At 39.3% G+C, this 16,863-nt stretch overlaps 4 protein-coding genes across 4 annotated transcripts in view; 2 read left to right on the top strand and 2 right to left on the bottom strand.

Moving 5' to 3' along the window:
- The first annotated feature begins 715 nt into the window (after positions 1-715).
- On the top strand, positions 716-2,341 carry LOC144645366 (GDP-fucose protein O-fucosyltransferase 4-like). The gene is made up of 2 exons (XM_078504919.1): positions 716-777; positions 895-2,341. Exon 2 carries the CDS (start codon positions 919-921, stop codon positions 2,059-2,061), a length of 1,143 nt encoding a protein of 380 aa, XP_078361045.1. The 5' UTR covers positions 716-777; positions 895-918; the 3' UTR covers positions 2,062-2,341.
- A 551-nt stretch (positions 2,342-2,892) lies between these two features.
- Positions 2,893-10,855, bottom strand: LOC144645361 (CUE domain-containing protein 1-like). The gene is made up of 7 exons (XM_078504913.1): positions 9,900-10,855; positions 8,201-8,239; positions 7,196-7,423; positions 6,554-6,617; positions 6,108-6,178; positions 5,092-5,195; positions 2,893-4,346 (listed from the first exon to the last, which is right to left on the bottom strand). Exons 1-7 carry the CDS (start codon positions 10,513-10,515, stop codon positions 4,251-4,253), a joined length of 1,218 nt encoding a protein of 405 aa, XP_078361039.1. The 5' UTR covers positions 10,516-10,855; the 3' UTR covers positions 2,893-4,250.
- A 1,388-nt stretch (positions 10,856-12,243) lies between these two features.
- LOC144645452 (uncharacterized) lies at positions 12,244-15,225 on the top strand. Its single transcript, XM_078505032.1, has 3 exons — positions 12,244-12,558; positions 13,450-13,674; positions 14,531-15,225. Exons 1-3 carry the CDS (start codon positions 12,343-12,345, stop codon positions 14,765-14,767), a joined length of 678 nt encoding a protein of 225 aa, XP_078361158.1. The 5' UTR covers positions 12,244-12,342; the 3' UTR covers positions 14,768-15,225.
- Positions 15,226-16,683: 1,458 nt separating this feature from the next.
- The window catches only part of LOC144645425 (density-regulated protein homolog), a 9,283-nt gene continuing 9,103 nt past the window's right edge, over positions 16,684-16,863 (bottom strand). The window contains exon 8 of the mRNA XM_078505004.1: positions 16,684-16,796. Within this exon, the coding sequence (XP_078361130.1) occupies positions 16,752-16,796 (45 nt within the window). The 3' untranslated portion in view covers positions 16,684-16,751. The remainder of the gene's footprint in view (positions 16,797-16,863) is intronic.

Genomic DNA, 16,863 nt, shown 5'->3' with positions numbered 1-16,863 from the left:
ACAATTACATACTCGCGAGCCGCGACCTGCGAAATTTTACAGATACTCCCGAGACTTCACTAGTTAGCTAGGCAGCTTCATTCATGACTTATTTAGAAATCGAACTTTCTGCCGAGAATAGCTAAGCCTCAAACGCAACCCGTTTTCTTAACAGTTATGATACTGGTAGGAACTTAGATGTTGGTCGTTTTTGGATACTTAATAATTAAACACTTACAATGACTCTTAAAGCAAGCATGACGCCCAAAGAGAATCAGTGCACTAGTTATTTACACTCTACTAGGGTTACTGATTACGTTTCATATCATAACACTCCATTAAAAAAAGAAGAAAAGAAAAAGGAAACTCTGATTTAATAGAAAGGAGATACGAGCGTCTTGTAATCAAAATAAGCGACACCAAGGAGAGTTAACTAATTGTTTAGTTCACATTTCAGACTTGACAGACAAAACAATAGTTCTTTCGTGATCGTTTTAGACATTGAGGCTATTTCTTTTAAAGAGGAACAGTTCCCCAATGACAGTACCTATTTCCTTCCGGTTTCTAATGAGCGCTAACCGCCTTTTCTATTGAACTTGAACTGATCATGAGTACGTCTCATTTGCATGACTAAGAAAGGAATACAGGTGACCCATTCACTGTGGTAGGTACTGCACTCTTCTTCTCTAGAAATAAGTGGCTCATTGATTTTTCTCAGATAAGCTTCGCTCCATTGAAAACACCCGGTCTACAGTCGTGACGTGACTTTTTCCTCGGGGCTTTTCTCCAGGAGTCAGGGTACAAATTCTTTAATTTCTTTCATTGCCTTCTTGCTCTTTCGGAAAGGCTTCGCTTTTTTTATTCATGGTCATATCTTCTTCATTAACACCATTTTTTCTCGTTCAACAGGTGAAGACATTGGCATATAACCATCGCTCAATGGCTAGAACATCTTTCGCTTTAACTTTCCTATTTGGTCTTATTATCTTGACGGTATGGCAATTCGAGACAATTGACTTTTCTAGACAAAACCCCCGGATTGGTAAGAGGAATCACACAAAGAAGTCAATAAGAGAAACACAGGATAGCCACGGGATATCCAACCAAACAAAGCCATGGCTTATCATCTTCTGGTCAACGTATTTTGGACAGCAGCTTAATATACAGCTTGCATGGAAGACAGGTGAATGCCCTGTGGCTTGCGAGGTCACGACTAACCGATCCCGAGCGAGTGAGGCCAAGGGCTTTATCGTCCATGCCAGGGATCCACACATGATACCTCCGAATGATTCTGTGCCGTGGATTCTATTAACACAAGAAAACCCGGTATATACTCCAGTATTGACCAAGCCCAGTTTTATGTCCAAATTTAAATTATTACGAAGTTATCGTTTGGATTCTGACTTTCCTGATCCCACTTTTTGGATGCCTGCAGTAGCACCACCAATTCCTTTTAAGGATAAAGATGGATTCGTCATGGCGGCATTTTCAAATTGTGAGCGTGTGAGAACCGAATATATGAGACAACTGATGAAGTTTGTGGAGATCGATTCTTATGGAGCCTGTCTTAGAAACAAACACGGTCTAGTTGCAAGATATGGGAAAAAGAATGGCACTGACTTTAGAGACGTCAAAACTGAACTAGCTAAAAAGTACAAGTTTACTCTCGTATTTTTTAACCAGGACTGCGACTATTTTGTCGATGCGCAATTAAGCCACGCTCTACAGGCCGGCTCGGTTCCTGTGATAATGAGCACAGATAAGCTTGACGAGTTCCTGCCCGGAAATCTCCGACACGCTGTCATCAAAGTCCGTGATTTCAAGAGTCCGCGACAATTGGCCGAATACCTCAAGTACCTTAACACGAACGAGACTGAGTATAACAAATACCTGGAGTGGAAATGGAAGGGATTTGGCAATATAACTGGAACTGTTATAGGAGACTTTTGGATGCCAACGTATCCAATGTATTGCCAAATATGCGTTGCACTTTCACAAGGGCGAGTACATAAGGAAGGTCTTAAACCGATAACGTGCAAACCACGTAGGTTTGAAGACTGGGGAATAACAAATGGAGCCTAGGTTTTGTTTTGTAACTGTCCAAAGCACGAGGATAGGGATAGTGGCTTTTTGACATTTTTAGCGAGCAAGAGGTGAATTTTGATCGCTGATTCTGACTTGTATTGACTAAGTTTACAAGCTGAGCCCTCAGCAGGAAGGTGTTTCACACTGGCAGTAAGCTCGCTCATATCAATCTTGTAGCCCGGGGAGATGGAGCTCTATAAATTTAAATTCTATTTTTTATTGTAAATACAGTATTGTTAGCATTTTAATGCTACACAGCCACCCTCCAAGTAATAAATTAGAGATATTTTCAAAACGTTGTTACTGAAATGCATGACGGACAGCAAGTGCGATCGTGGCATGTCTTGAAGCCTGGGTAAAGTTCTGTAAATTTAATTGTATTTTGTGTCACGACTTCTATAGAAGCGTGACACTTTGTCAGCACTAGACCAATCCGTCAAGGAAAAACCTGGCCGGAGCACGATCAATAAAACTCCGAACATCCCAATCTATTGGCGAGCCCAAACGAAGTTCCGATTACTGGCCGATTGCCACCTTGTAGCTAACAATTATAAACCATTGTGCCAAGTCATTCTGAATTCAAAATGTGTTAAACAATGTAAAGCATTTACATCAGGGCAGCCATGTTGGTATGGCAAACAGTTGAATTTCTCCCCTTTGCAAAACGTTTGTTTTTTTCGGTATGGCATGCAAAACTCTCGTTTTAGGAACACGAATATCCCCGCCGTGAAAACGCTTATCAGCATACAACTGCAGTGCTCGCAACCCTATCTTTTTCTGTTTGCAGAAGATGTTGGAAATCAGCAATCTCTTCGTATACGGAGCAGATACAAAAAATCAATATTTAATCAGCTTATACATGTAATACAATATTCATCTGATTTGTATGGTTTTTCCCTTCGATAAGTTCTATTAAAACACGCTTTTTTTTTTTCTAAGAATACATATCTTATCTTCTTAACGTTTGATAATCAATTTACAAACTTGCACCCACGCCGTACTCGGGGTAAAAAAACCCTTCTGCTCCACTGGACGGAATGAGTTTTTCCCTTCCCGTGGCCTCTTGCTTATAACTACCTTGTAGTTTTGGTTATTGTACAATTATCTCCTACATTACGAAACAATTACATGCATTAACTTATCAGCAAACTTAAACTTTCTATATCGAAAAACAGAGTTTCAGAATCATTTACGTTCTATACTTTTATCTGCCACTCAATTTGGAACTTTCTAAACCGTTGGGGCCAACTTGCCCATTGCCCGGAACTGGGAAGTCGTAAGTGCATTCAACTATTCTGCAGACGTCAAGTTATGTAACGCCAACGTCGTGGTTTTCCAAGACAAAAATGCCTCGCACCTTTTAAATAGAGATTCAAATGAGTAACTTATCTGCGCAAGCCAAGGTGAAATGTTAGCTGCATGATAGACAAAGAGGAATTAATTCTGAGAATTATTGTCCACATTGTGTTAGAAATTGACCTAACCTACTGGTAAGACAGAAAATCAAATCGAGGTTACATCATTTATAATCAATTTCAATCACAACCGTATATTTAAAAAGCTTATTCATAAAGGTATTTCATATGCTTGACAGTAAACTGGAAATCCAGTTGGGATGAGGCAGAAACTGTGGGGAAGTCAATATTACAGTCGAATGGAAGGGTACGCCTAAATGACGTTTCCTTTCCAGGATATCTAATCTCATGGAAGGGCATGATATGACAGGTCCCATCGCTTGGAAACTGCCAAGATGGATTGGTGGCAATACCCCTAGGACCACTTGTCTGCATTACGTTCCATTCATTTTGTGTGAGTTGTGAGTAACACATTTACATTATTAATATACAAAGTTTACGTTTTGAATGAGGTCCATTTACATGGTTTACGATACAGCATTCATTCCGCAGTTGGTCTCACTATACTGCATGCAACGTAGTTTACATTTATTGCTTAGCCTGATGTTAAGCTATGACAGTAAATTAAGTTATAGAGAGAGAAGTCATTTCACCCTGCAGGAAGTTCCATTTTTGACAGGGGTGATGCATCAATACAGTGCTGCCCCATACATTTCTATTTTACCAACAGGAGCTTTCCCATGCTCACCCCGGGTTATCCCTGAATTGTACTAAGCCTTATTATACACTATAATATTACTATATAACAAAAAGAATTTCTTGATATATTTGCTACTTTTCTTCTTTATATTCAAACTCGTTATCTTCAGAAAAGAAGACAATTGGCTCAATACTGCCTGGTGCCTTCCTCTGTTCTGATTCTGATGGCTTAAAAAAGACAAAAAAATAAGTTAGTGACTGCATAATCCAACTTAACCTACATTTACTGTTAGTCGAGCTTAAATGTGATTTGAGAACCCACCCAATAGAGCAGATGGTTATAATTAACAAATGGTAAACGCCATAGTGTACACAACTGAGTTATGGATGTACCTGGGAGGTTGCTAAGCACGAAAGAAAGCGCAAGAGAGTCGCACCAGGCGAGACTCTAGCTTCTTGAGTGAAACAAACTTTTTCAATTTTTGATTTCAGGCTTGCCTTATGCCTAAAAGTCTTTCAGCATTATGGAGAGATAGATGTTCTTATGTTAACCTTTTCAAATTCACAGGAAAATCAAGAAAATATGTATAAACTCGTAAAGTACATGTAGCAGCACTTTCTTGTGCCATGTCGCATCAGATCAGCGCGCGCGCTCAGGTTGAAGACATACGTCAGCGTACACCCATGGGCAAATAGTAGACGGTATATTAACCAATCAAAGCGTGCTTTACCTTAGTTGTGCTATAATTATAGTTAGAAGCAAATGTTTTGTCCTTCAACACAAACAGTGACAGAAATTTACAAGATCTTTTTTATGACCATTTCACAAAATACTTAATTGTGATGTAACACACATTGTTGGCCCATTTCATCACATGGCTGGTATGTGCTTTGAAATGAAGCAGAGTTCAGTGTCAAAAAAAAAAAGAAATAAGGTTTTATTCCTGAGTAAAATATTCGCATGTATTGATACCTTTTGCTGTGTAACTGTCCTTTGAGGAGATTTGTCTCTTTCTTTGTCCTCTTCTCTCTCGTCCATGATTTCCAGCCTGGCTGACCCCATTGCATTAAGAAGATCTGGATAATTGTGACAAGAGAAAAACGTTAGTAACAACGACTACATAATTTAGAATCAAAGTGGCTATAAGCCACTAAACTCGGAAAATTTATTATGAAACAAGAATCAAAAACAACAAACTGACAAATAAAAATTTTTCAAAACAAGTTTTGCTGAGCTTTCCACACTTCAGTTTAACCTATATAGTTTGATACATCCAATAATATTACTAATAATGTCGGTAATCAGAGAACAGGTCTAATTCTTCGCACGCATTGCGTGCCTATGTTGACAGGAATCGGGTGAAATTTGCTTCGCTCACTACAACTGGAATTTTCCGAGTTAAAAAGAAGGGCTTAAAGTGCATATGAAGCGAAATCAACTTTTGTTTATTTCGAAAGTTCTGTATGTTTAAGACACTATCCCAAAGTTTGAACCTTATCAAGAAAAAACTCGCAATTTTATAAAGCCTGAAAGTTGCGCTATTTTGCCCTAAAAATTGCCCTTCAAATCGCGCGGTCAAAATGGGCTGATGACGTATTGTTGTGGACAAGATTCTTGGAATCAACATGGCGGAAAGAGGGAAACTAAGGTAAACTGCGAAGAGGAGAAAGATATTGCGTGGCTGGTGCCCCAAATAGTCTAAGTTGTACAAATTCCCTAAGTTACCTTGTTATTAGCGACTAAAGCGTGATCAAGCTGTCCACAACAATACGTCACAAGCGCATAAACTCGCCCCAGTCTTCTGGACATTTTTAAACAGAAAATAAGGCTTTTTGCAGCGCCGAAATCAGGACCAAATTTTATTTTTTACGAGTTAAAACTTTGCAGTTGTTTTTATTAACATATTGAAGGATAAAATTGTGCAAAAAAAATTTCGCTTCATATGCACTTTAACAAACGTTTTACAATGTACAATGAACATACAGTACCATCATCGTCGTCATCATTGTAGCCATCCAGAAGATTCGCTGTAGATGCAGCAGACCCAGTAGCAATGATACTGCAAAGTCAAGGGAACATAACTTGTTCACAGCACAAAATTCCAAACAGTTTACACATGTACATCAGGTCTAAACCATCCTCCAGATTATAAAACACTCAGTGCAGTTACAGTTGAATCCTGTTAACTCAAACCATCGAATAACTGGAACCTCCCACTAACTTGACCCTTTTTCACTTCCCCTCCAGGTTATTTTCTTACTAATTTTAACCTTTGATCCATAAATCAAACCCCCAATAACTCAAACCTTTTTCTGATTTCCCTTGAAGGGTCAAGATGTAATTAAGATTCAACAGTATTTTGTTTCAAACACTGTTTGGATTAAGATTAATAATATTATGACATCACTTTTTTTTAAAAAAAAAAAAAGGATACTTTGCCCTGTTCACATTCTTCCTGTGAAACATTTTAGCCAGCTTGTCAAACTTCTTTCTTGTACCTAAAGGTTAAAACAATTTTAAAATAAAACTTGGGTTTCATCCACAAACTTATAAAAGTTATAATCACCTAGTACAGCATAGTAAATAGCACCACATAAATGTACTGGCTCAGTAGCTTTTATTTGAATGGTCACACACATAAGGGTTTTATCCACAGACTCAAAAACAAGAATTAACTTGTATGCACAACATAATAAAAAAAAAGCACCATATGAAAGTAATGGTCATTAGTTTTCATGTGGATGGTCACACACTAGGGTTTCAACTGCAGACTCAAACGTTAGAGCCACCTTGTACAGTTAACAAATGAAAGTACTGCTCAATACATGTAGCTTTCATATAAATGGCCACACACTAGGGTTCCATGCACAAACTTAAATTTTACATTGTAAAACCACTTGTACAGCATAATCAATAGTTTTCATGTGAATGGTCACACACCAGGGTTCCACACACAGATGAACCAGTTAAACCCTTATTAACATATTAAAAGGACACAAATTTAAGTTGTATGTCAAATGTGACTAAATTAACCAACCCCAAACCGTCCTTACTAAGATCTGAAAACAACACTTACTTTTTCCCATGTGCTTCAACCTCTCCCGGAGCATAGCATCATCATGGGTGGGAGAACTGGCGGCGGCAGCAGTGGCAGCTGGGTGTCCACCCACTGCTCCAGCGACAGGTTCCACATGCACAGGTGATGGGGGTGCTGGCGTTTGAGCTTGAGCTTGAGGTGGGTGACCACTGCTAGCGCTGCTTGCAGCTGCTATTGGAACATTGCTGGCTGGGGTTTCTACTGGTGCTAGATAAAACAACCAACATTGGCTCAATTTTTACGGCAAATGCATTTTTGTAATGGTTTTGTGGTCCACTAACTGCTAATCCCACTAACCCATTATGATATAAAGAGGATGGATATAAATAGTGGCATATACTAAAACCCAAAAAACCAAACGAAACAGTTAGCTTTCACTCTGGTTTACTTGCGGTTAGTTCCACTCTGGTTTGCTTGCAGTAAGGTTTCACTATACTTGTTTTTGAGAAAATGGTGATTTACGTCTCCGGCAAAGTCAAGCCATGAAGAAAAAAATTTAACACATGTACACTAATCACGTGTGAAATTATGCATAGTAGGAATGCACAATGCAATACTAGAGAATAATCTCAAGTAAAACAAATCAATCAAAATAAAAGGAGTCACCAGACTACCATCTGTAAGGAGTAGTCTGTAAGGATACAAATTAATTCAAATCAAAGGGATTCCAATTCAATAAAAACTTTAAAGTGTGCCGCATATTTTAATTTGCCCAATCAAATCTACACGAGATCCTGATTAATCCACGAAATTTGTTCCTGTTTGATGGCATGGCTTGACTATTTCCCGGTAACCCTCTTTGGTTTGTTTCCTGACCTTGAAAATAAAAGACAGCGCTGAATTTTTTTTTTTTTTTTTTTTTTTTTTTTTTGGGGGGGGGGGGGGAATGAAATTTGTTCAATGTTCACAGAGTATCCCATGTAAATTAAATCAGGCAAAAATATATCTTATTTTACTTAAAACCTGCACTAGATAGAAACCTACCTATATTCCTAGCTGCAACTGCAGTATTTCTTTGTCTGTCTGTTGAATTAACAGAGAATGTATTTACTAATTATTAGATAATTTGCAGGGTGAGATGAAAATAAAAAACTCATGCTCCTGCCAGGCATGTTCACTTGCCATAAAATTATGGGCAAGTCGTCTGCCAACTAAAGCTAGCCGCACACTAGAGCATTTAGCTGAGTTAACCATCTTGCATGCCTGTTTGCTCAGCCATGAACCTACTGCATTTCACCGCAAACAGTGAGGAAAGTGCTACATGTAAGCTAGTTTGTTTTGTTTTATTAAAAATGGCACCAGAATTTAATGCTTAAACAAACATCTGAAAAACAAGTTAATTAAGACAGAGTTGTATGTTTCATGCTTAAAGCAATTAACACCTGAAAAACATGTTGTTTAAAATGAAACTTCTGACACTTACATTATTTATGCGATGTTTGCAAAATCTTTTTAAAATCGGGTTAAATTACAAAGTTTCTCAAGGAAAAAAGTGAAATTTCAATTCAGGAAGAGTTTGTGACTAATTAATATCCATAAAAAATTTGGGACCAGAGAAGGATATCTGGATAATTGAGAAATCCAGATAATCGAGGTCCAAATAATCCAGGTTTGACTGTATAAGACCCCCAGCGAGGGACTACATGTAGCGGTAACTTTACGATTTCTTGCAACAGGTACAAGAATCATGTGAACAAGCTACATGTGTTTATTGGTCAGTTGATTTTCTGGCTAAGCTATTAGCTCACATCACCCCCAAACATTGAGGATTTTGCCTCACAAACCAAAATTATCGAACATGATAGATATTGTCCTCATGGCCTCACGAGGTAAAATTCTTACAATAATTGTCTGCACATAGGAGAAATCTTTTGAGCAAACAGGCATGCAAGACCGTCAACTCAGCTTGATGCTCTTGTGTGCAGTCAGCTTTAATAGTAAACATAAACTGAGAAGCATGCAATTGTCCAGGGTAAGCAAAATTTGAAAGTTGCTTGTCTAAAGGACAATTCAATTCTGGAATTCGAGTTTTTTTGTAGGTTTTTTCTTTTTTTCCAAGCCCTGGATATGCCTATAAATGTATCATGATTCAATGTTTTACAAAAATGTTTATACCTAGAGCAATTATCATTTATTATTTAATTAAAGGACACTAGGTCATGGTACTTTCGCTGATTGTGTCTTTCCAGAAATATCCATACCATATGCCATAATCCAGTTCTTCCTGCTTCAACACGAAGACAAATCAATAATACCCACATTTTTTCTTTTTTTTAGCAAAACTGAAATCATCCTAAAATTAAGAATGTTAAAATAATATTTAAATATCCATCTGTGAGTGGAAGATTAATAATAAATCAAATACCAAAATCACTGCAAGGTTTTCTACAAGGATTCACAATTGAAGAATTTTTAATATTTAATGTTAAAGAATTCAATGCTATCATTTAGATCTAAGGTGCAAACATAATTACCTATTTACACGATGAAATAGGCATTAGAAACTACTCGAAAAAGAGTTAAAAACCAAGAATTTCTTTATTGAAAAACGTCGTTGAAACCTTTTTTGTATACCTTTGCCCATAACCATACTTATCCGAGTTTGTAGCAATTTAATTTAAGATCTGATACGACTAGAAACTTTTGCGTGTTTCATGACACGCGACTAATTACATTCACAAACCTTTCTCCAATGACAACATGAAATCTTTATTGTGTCTCAGCTCTCGCATAAACTCTTCGTTCTGCAAAACCATGGCCAATTTCTCATCTTCCAAAAAACGCTCCAATTCTTTATCGCCCATGCTATCGCCAAGGCCTCGAGAAGAACCAGGAGAAGGCGTCATTGATGGCCCAAGACGCAAAAAATCGTCCGGTAATTTGCCGAGTAATGGTGGATTCCACGCCGAGTAGGGCCTTGCTGGCAGCGGGCGAGAAGGCGTTCCAGAATCCGTTGATAACTCGCCAGTCCTCGGTGTATAAGCTGGAGGAGGTTCTGATCGGTCTAAATCGCTGTAAGAAGGTAATGGAGGATGCTGTGATTGCGTAGAAGCTGTAGTACAACCCTCCATATCAATACCCATTGACAAAAGTTGATCGATCGTCGCGTCCACCAAACCATTGTTAGCACGTAAAACGGCTTCTATAACTTCCCGATCCAGGGTTGGAAACATGTGTTTAAAATCGTTCATAGCTTCAGAGAATTCTAGTTGTCTTGGCTCGTTATTAGCCTGTCCTGTAGTTCGAGGCCTTTCAGGAGGCCTATGCATATAGTTCGTTCCACCAAACATGGGCACCATTTTCAACTCCTCTTCTTGTTCAGCGACAACGTGTAGCAAATATCTTTGCTGAAACAAACGTCTACTCTCGCAGTTTCGAGCTAGAGGGAGCAAAGCTTTCTTACTTACGATTTTAAGTTAAAGAATGTGGCATTCCAGGAAAGAAAGCGTCGATTTGTTTTCATGCGGAAGGCCAAAATTATCCAACTTTCGTGTCTTCTCTTCTTCCGTCGTTCTTCCAGTGCCCAGGCTCCATGCGCATACAGAATCGAGCAAGTCTGGGTCCAAGACAAAAATGGATGCTTGCCGACTGTTTTGTTTTGTTTCGTTTTCTTTCTTTTCTTTTTTTTCTTTCCTTTTTTTAAAAAAAAAATTATAGCAGCCTGCGTGTCTGGTCGTTATTATTTAACATCAGCTTTCAATAGACTGGGGTCTCACGATTTTAGAACGAGAAATATTCGTTGTGTTTTGGTGTCTGGTGAGTGACTATTTCGTCGAACGATCTCATCACAAGTTAGAACGAAGTGACTTTGGAACGAAGTGACGACCGCATACCGAAAAACTGAAACGTGGAAATGCTATTTTTAACTGAAACGCAATTTCAAAAATCGTCGGTGAGAAAGCCGGAAGGGGTTATTCCTGAAACCAATGATCAATTTAATCAAATAATTCATTACATAATTAACAAGGAAGTGAAACTTTGACCAATGATATAATTATATGCATTTGTAACAAGGAAGTCGATTACAGTACAATAGGTCAGTTAGGTAACTGATTGGAGGTGGACAATAGTCTGATGGATGGAAATCATTTTGCCGAAATTACTGAAAGATATTGAATTTACAAACTCTATTTTGTACTAGTTATGTGTAACATCAGGAGCCCATCAACTCCTGTAAACTCCAATAAAGGAAGTAGTTTATGCGGAATGCCAGCGTTCAGTGCGTGAAACTGAAAACTAGTTTCATAGGGGATTTCAGAGGTGCTTGTGCGAACAAGGAAGTAAAAACTTAGTTGTGTTTACTTTTGGCAATGATTAAAGGGGAAAACTAATTGATGACGGCGGGAAGTCTGGACCAGCAAGCATTTCCAGTTCTCTGCAAGCTAAAGTGAACGATTTTAGGGAATCCGGTATCTTAAATGACTACTCGCGCTTTGTGTATGTACTACAGAATTATTAAAGAATTAAGTAACGTGCGTGGCGTAATTTGGTGTGACAGAGCGTGAAGTAAAGTATCTTATATATGACGTACGCGAAGTATGAGTTATAAAATATCAGGCACTAAAATTAACAACAAAAAAATTGTTCTCGTTTCACTATGGCTCGTTCACAAAAGGTAAAAAAAAAGACGATTTATTTTAGCGAAAAAGGTCCGCATACCGCTACTTTCAAACGCTTAGAAGTTGTTTAGTAGAGCTCCAAAAAAATTAGTAAATCGTCAGGATACCAGTAATGTATCAAACTTTGAACTGTGAAAACTATAACCTAATCTTTGAAGATCTTTCTGTCGTTTGACCGAGGTCGAGAGGGGACACGCTTTTCGCATTTATCTGCGTGCGCGCGCGTGAGTGGGTGTATGCTGGGTTTGCAGGGCTTCCATCCTGCAGCGTCACTTGTAACTTTATAGTAAGGTATTCCCTATCTGTCATCAGCCTTATTTTTTACCTGTCATTTTGTCAAGGTTACTCAATGTTAGCTGTCATCTGGCATTCAAAGTCACGGGATCTGATCCTTATAAACAACTGCTATGCTGGATCATTGCATTACGCAGTGGACCTTCCTCTCGTCGGGATTCTGTAAAGCGGTTTTCCAACGTGTCAGCTCGAGAAATCTTTGAAATCAACAAGATGCTCTACCTGCTGATTGCAGCCCTCCTCTGCAGCTCGGCTGCAGCTCAATCGTCTTGCAACGAGCTGTACGCCTCGTACCATTTGTCGAGGAACTTCAACGAGACTGTTGCTCACACCATTCACTCCATGAATGTGCAGGGTCTTCGCCTGTTCAACCCGCGGGCGACCGCAGACAATCGGATCCCAACGGTGAATCATAACATCCAGGATGAGGCAAGTACTCCAGCTACACAAACCTTCCGATGTTCGAACTAGTCAGCAGATTTTGTTCGAAAGCAGTGATAATCGAACAAAACGTTCGATCCCAGGATATTCGTTTAGCTTGATTTTCGGACTACGCAATAGAACCTACCTGATTTTTTTCGGCAGCTCGTAACTTAGGGACTGTGTTGGCACCGTCACGTCAGAAATTGGAATTGCTAGACAATCTTGCATGGAATTCTTGAGATAAATTAGTGGGTTTGGGAAAAATTTATATTTTTGAAACGACTTTTTCGCCTTTTGAGTGTTTTAAATTTTCGTCCGTGGTACGTCTTGGAACAAGAGTATTGAATTACTGATCACGGATGGTTCACTTGTTAGGACGTATATTTCAATTCGTTGTTTATATAGTAATGTGAAGTCAGAGTCCACAAAGGGGTTTTTCGTCTCTGGAAGCCAAGAGAGTAAAATGTCTTGCGAGAGGTTCGGCTTTGTTCGGTATGGAGAAAATCAAAGTTTTTTGTTTATTTTTCCTTGCTTGGCCGTCAAACGGGTCACGGATATCAGCTCTTCCAACACTACTCGTGCATTTTATTCATAGCTGGAAGGGGAGAATAAGACTTAAATCATTAAATTGAGAGCCTGAGTAAATAGTACACGTATTTTCTGGGAGTATGTCCCGCTTAGTACTTCTTGTTATTTGTGATTTGACCTCGAAACAAATTCTCCCCAAAACCATTTAAAAATAACGCGTATGAGTGATGTTAAGAGAATCAATAGTTCAATCAGCTGTATTCTGAACAAGATATCTAGCGAGACTGGGGGAGGGGTGGGGGAGGGGGTAAAAGTCACTCCATACAGACCCTCTATCACCCCCTTACCAATTTACTTTCTGTTCTTCAGGAACATCTGGTGTTGCCTTACGCCCCAGAGGACCCCTGTGGGGAGGATTTCACCACTGAGACGATGAACATCATGGACGCCATCTTGAGCCGGATTGGCATGGATGATGACGGCCTGGGTCCGAATTGGTCCTCCACCGAGCGAATCGTACACAAGTTCCACATGATTGACGTGTGGCACAGGGTCAAGGAAGTTTATCAGGAAGTCATAGAACACCCTCCTCAGGTACTACTGATTTAAAGTAAGCTACAACGGGCATTATCCGACAGAGTGAAATCCAGCTTACACAAAAGTGCTTTCAGGCAATTATTCTTGAGATTTTTTTAAAAAAATCCCCAAATTTGATTAGAATCAGATCACATCGAGGGTTTCTTTCCACACACTAAAGTAAAAACTACCGAGTACAGCATTGACAGCATTATAGACACCCGGCCATATAAAGTACTTTCTTTTTCAAGAATGGTCACATAACAGTATCAACCACAGGCTTAAAAGTTAGAACCTCCTTATAGAGCATAATAAATTAAACAGTATGCACCGAGCTGCATATCTATCATTTATTACACAAATTAAACAGTACTTACGAATACCAAATAAAAAACTGCTCGAAAGCTTTCATTTGAATGCCACACACTAGGGTTTCATCCACAGACTTAAAAGTTAGAACCACCATGCACAGCATAATAAACAGTACCACATGAAAGTACTGCTCAGTAGCTTTTATCTGATTAGCCAAGGGTTTTAGCCACACAATAGCACATGATCAGTATGAAAGGTACTGCTCAATAATAGCTCACAGTTGAAAAGTCACACAGGCTGGGCTTTGATACTAGAACCACCTTGTACAACGAAATAAACATTCACATGAAACTACGTTTACAACCCAATAATGTGCTTGCCCTTGAATGGTCACACGCTAGCGCTTTCTCTATAGTCCTCACCGAAAAGTTTCACACAAGCGTTTTCTCTAGTTTCGACTAGTTTCCACTTAAAAGCTTCAAACCTGAATAATTGATAACGATTGTACTTTTACTGTCTGTTCCAAAAGTTTTTTATTATAAGATTTCTGTATTGTCCATAGGACGAACTGTGCGACTGCTTGTTGGACACCTCGTCAAATGGCATCTACCAAGCGGTTCACTGGGTGGCAGAGCACTACAAATCAGGCACACCCATCACGCTGTTGAACCGACCCATCCCCAAGTTGAAGGACGCAGCTTCTTGGAAAGTGTGGAAGGCTCGTCTGTTGTACTACTACAAGCGACCTTCACTGTACGACAGCAGCCTGTTCCTGTATTGTGCTACTAAGCATTTCTGAGTCGGCCGTATAAACCACAGGGCACCCACACAATTCAGGGTTGTAAGAAATAAGTTTGTCAAATTATATTACAACACGAAACACTACTTAGATGAAGGGGAGCATTTATAACCAGAAGTGAAGTCTCGAGCTTTCTACAATCTTTAACAATCGTCTTTAAATATCGTCGCTTTATAAACACGATACTTACAGCCATATAGCCATGTGTGGAGTATCTGTGGATTGACTCAGATTTATCATTAACTGGAAAATTACATTTAACCAAAGAGGCGATCTAATCAATGTTGATAGGCGGTAGATCTTTTAGAGACACAGGGACGAATACTGAGATAACACAGTTTTGACAAGAAAACGTACAGTCAAACGAAGAAATAGTATTAAACTGTTTATGATTTAAAAGATAGCGAGAATTAAACCTGTAAACATGGAAAGACTCAATAAAGATGACTATAAGATTACTTTTAGTGAAATTTTGTACAAAATCGTTTGAACTCGGATGATGGGATCTCTCGGTTTCCCAGACGTTTAAATGTTCCTTTAGGCCGATTTACACGATACGATTTTGTCGCATGCGACATGCTTACGACAGGCCTACGACACGAATTGTGTCGTGTAAATCAAACCTACAACTCGCTTACGACTATCATAGGCGTGTCGTAAGCTTGTCGTGTCGCATGCAACAAAATCGAGTACCGTGTAAATTGGCCTTTATAATTCCACTTAGAAATTCTATGCTGCGAAATATCATCCACCCAACCCAAGAGCTCTTCATCTTTGTGTAACTCAGTTAGGTGCGCGCCGGAATAAGGGAAAATGGCCGGCCGGGTTTACGTGTTGCTTTTTACGTGGGTCACCATAGAGTCGCATAAGTACATTTTTGAATCGCGTGGCGTCTTGTAAAGTTTCTTACAGGTACCATGGCGGCAGGCCAACTGAGTTTGCTACTCTAGGCAGTCTAATGACAGGTGTTTACAATGTAGTCCAGTTTTTTTCGTTTTCCAAATTAAAATTCGAGCGGTCTGGGTTCAAGCCCTGACCAGGATTGGTGTTGTGTTGGGGAAGACCCTTGGGGCCTAATGTGCCCCTGGATACGACTAGGATAAGTGAGTGTCAGTTTGGGAAGACACTTTCCTTTGTCAATGCCTCTCTCCGCACAGAAGTATAAACAAAAAGTAACCAAACATCCCCATCAAGCAATGCTCCTATGCCACATGACTCTTCCGAACTCTGGGATGGTTAAAGGTTCAATCGAGCTTTCACCAAAATTGAAATCACCCTTCAAACCCCTGACTCTCGCCGACCAGTTAACAGCATGTAGCTAGAATGCTGTTTTTGACGTGCAAGTAAATACAATGAAACACGCAAAACCCGCTCTGTGTGCGAAATAAAACTCGACACTAGTGTTTTTCAATCAACCACGAGCATAGAGCGATTTTTTACTCGAGGGTCGAAAGTAAATTGCGTTTGCTTTGGTTTTGCATTACTATGCTTAGTGATTGGCTTGAAAATCTCGCGCCACTTTCTCAGCCAATCAGAAGTAAAACCAAAACCAATCGTGACTCACTCGCGCACGTTTTTCCGCGCTTCGTGCCGGCTACATGTATTGGCTTTGAGTTTTGATTGGTTCACTGGATTGTCTGTGTCCTTTGTGATTGGCCGGAGTAATTACTTTGGTTTTGGTTTTACGACACTCAATTGAAAACTGCTCTAAATGAGGTGCCTGAACGCGTAGAATGAGAACTGGGATTTGCCTATTTTTTACCGGGAAAATGAGACATGGGTCATTGGGCCTGGGAAACACAGATTTCGGGCAAAGTGGACGAGGAAACCTGCGATGGAGTTAATCCAAAAAATTGGAAAGATTCGAATTGTACGTAGTTTTTCTATCAACTAGTTTCAAAATAATACAAAAGAGCTTTGTATTACGAATTTATTTATTATGGTTATGTTATAACATTACAAAGGAATTTTTACAGGACTTTTATCATCTCTTCATATCTCCTAGATCGTCTATACTCTCATCATCGATCTAGAATGAACGCGAAAAAAAGAACGAAAATTTACCAAATGTTACTGCATGGAAAGACAAAGGTGTC

Source organism: Oculina patagonica, chromosome 3, assembly GCF_052425735.1.
Source record: "Oculina patagonica isolate OP01 chromosome 3, crgOcupat, whole genome shotgun sequence".
Classification (NCBI taxonomy): domain Eukaryota; kingdom Metazoa; phylum Cnidaria; class Anthozoa; order Scleractinia; family Oculinidae; genus Oculina; species Oculina patagonica.
Note: the sequence above shows the minus strand (reverse complement) of the source record. Positions and strands in the feature narration are given on the sequence as shown.

Excerpts from the sequence above, each read along its gene's own strand:
- LOC144645361 (XM_078504913.1), bottom strand. The coding sequence starts at position 10,515 with ATGGTGCCCATGTTTGGTGGAACGAACTATATGCATAGGCCTCCTGAA. Across the intron at positions 6,618-7,195 it reads GTTGAAGCACATGGGAAAAA|GTACAAGAAAGAAGTTTGAC; the intron begins GTAAGTGTTGTT and ends TTTAACCTTTAG. Across the intron at positions 4,347-5,091 it reads GGACAGTTACACAGCAAAAG|CCATCAGAATCAGAACAGAG; the intron begins GTATCAATACAT and ends GTCTTTTTTAAG.
- LOC144645366 (XM_078504919.1), top strand. The coding sequence starts at position 919 with ATGGCTAGAACATCTTTCGCTTTAACTTTCCTATTTGGTCTTATTATC.
- LOC144645452 (XM_078505032.1), top strand. The coding sequence starts at position 12,343 with ATGCTCTACCTGCTGATTGCAGCCCTCCTCTGCAGCTCGGCTGCAGCT. Across the intron at positions 12,559-13,449 it reads ATCATAACATCCAGGATGAG|GAACATCTGGTGTTGCCTTA; the intron begins GCAAGTACTCCA and ends TCTGTTCTTCAG. Across the intron at positions 13,675-14,530 it reads TCATAGAACACCCTCCTCAG|GACGAACTGTGCGACTGCTT; the intron begins GTACTACTGATT and ends TATTGTCCATAG.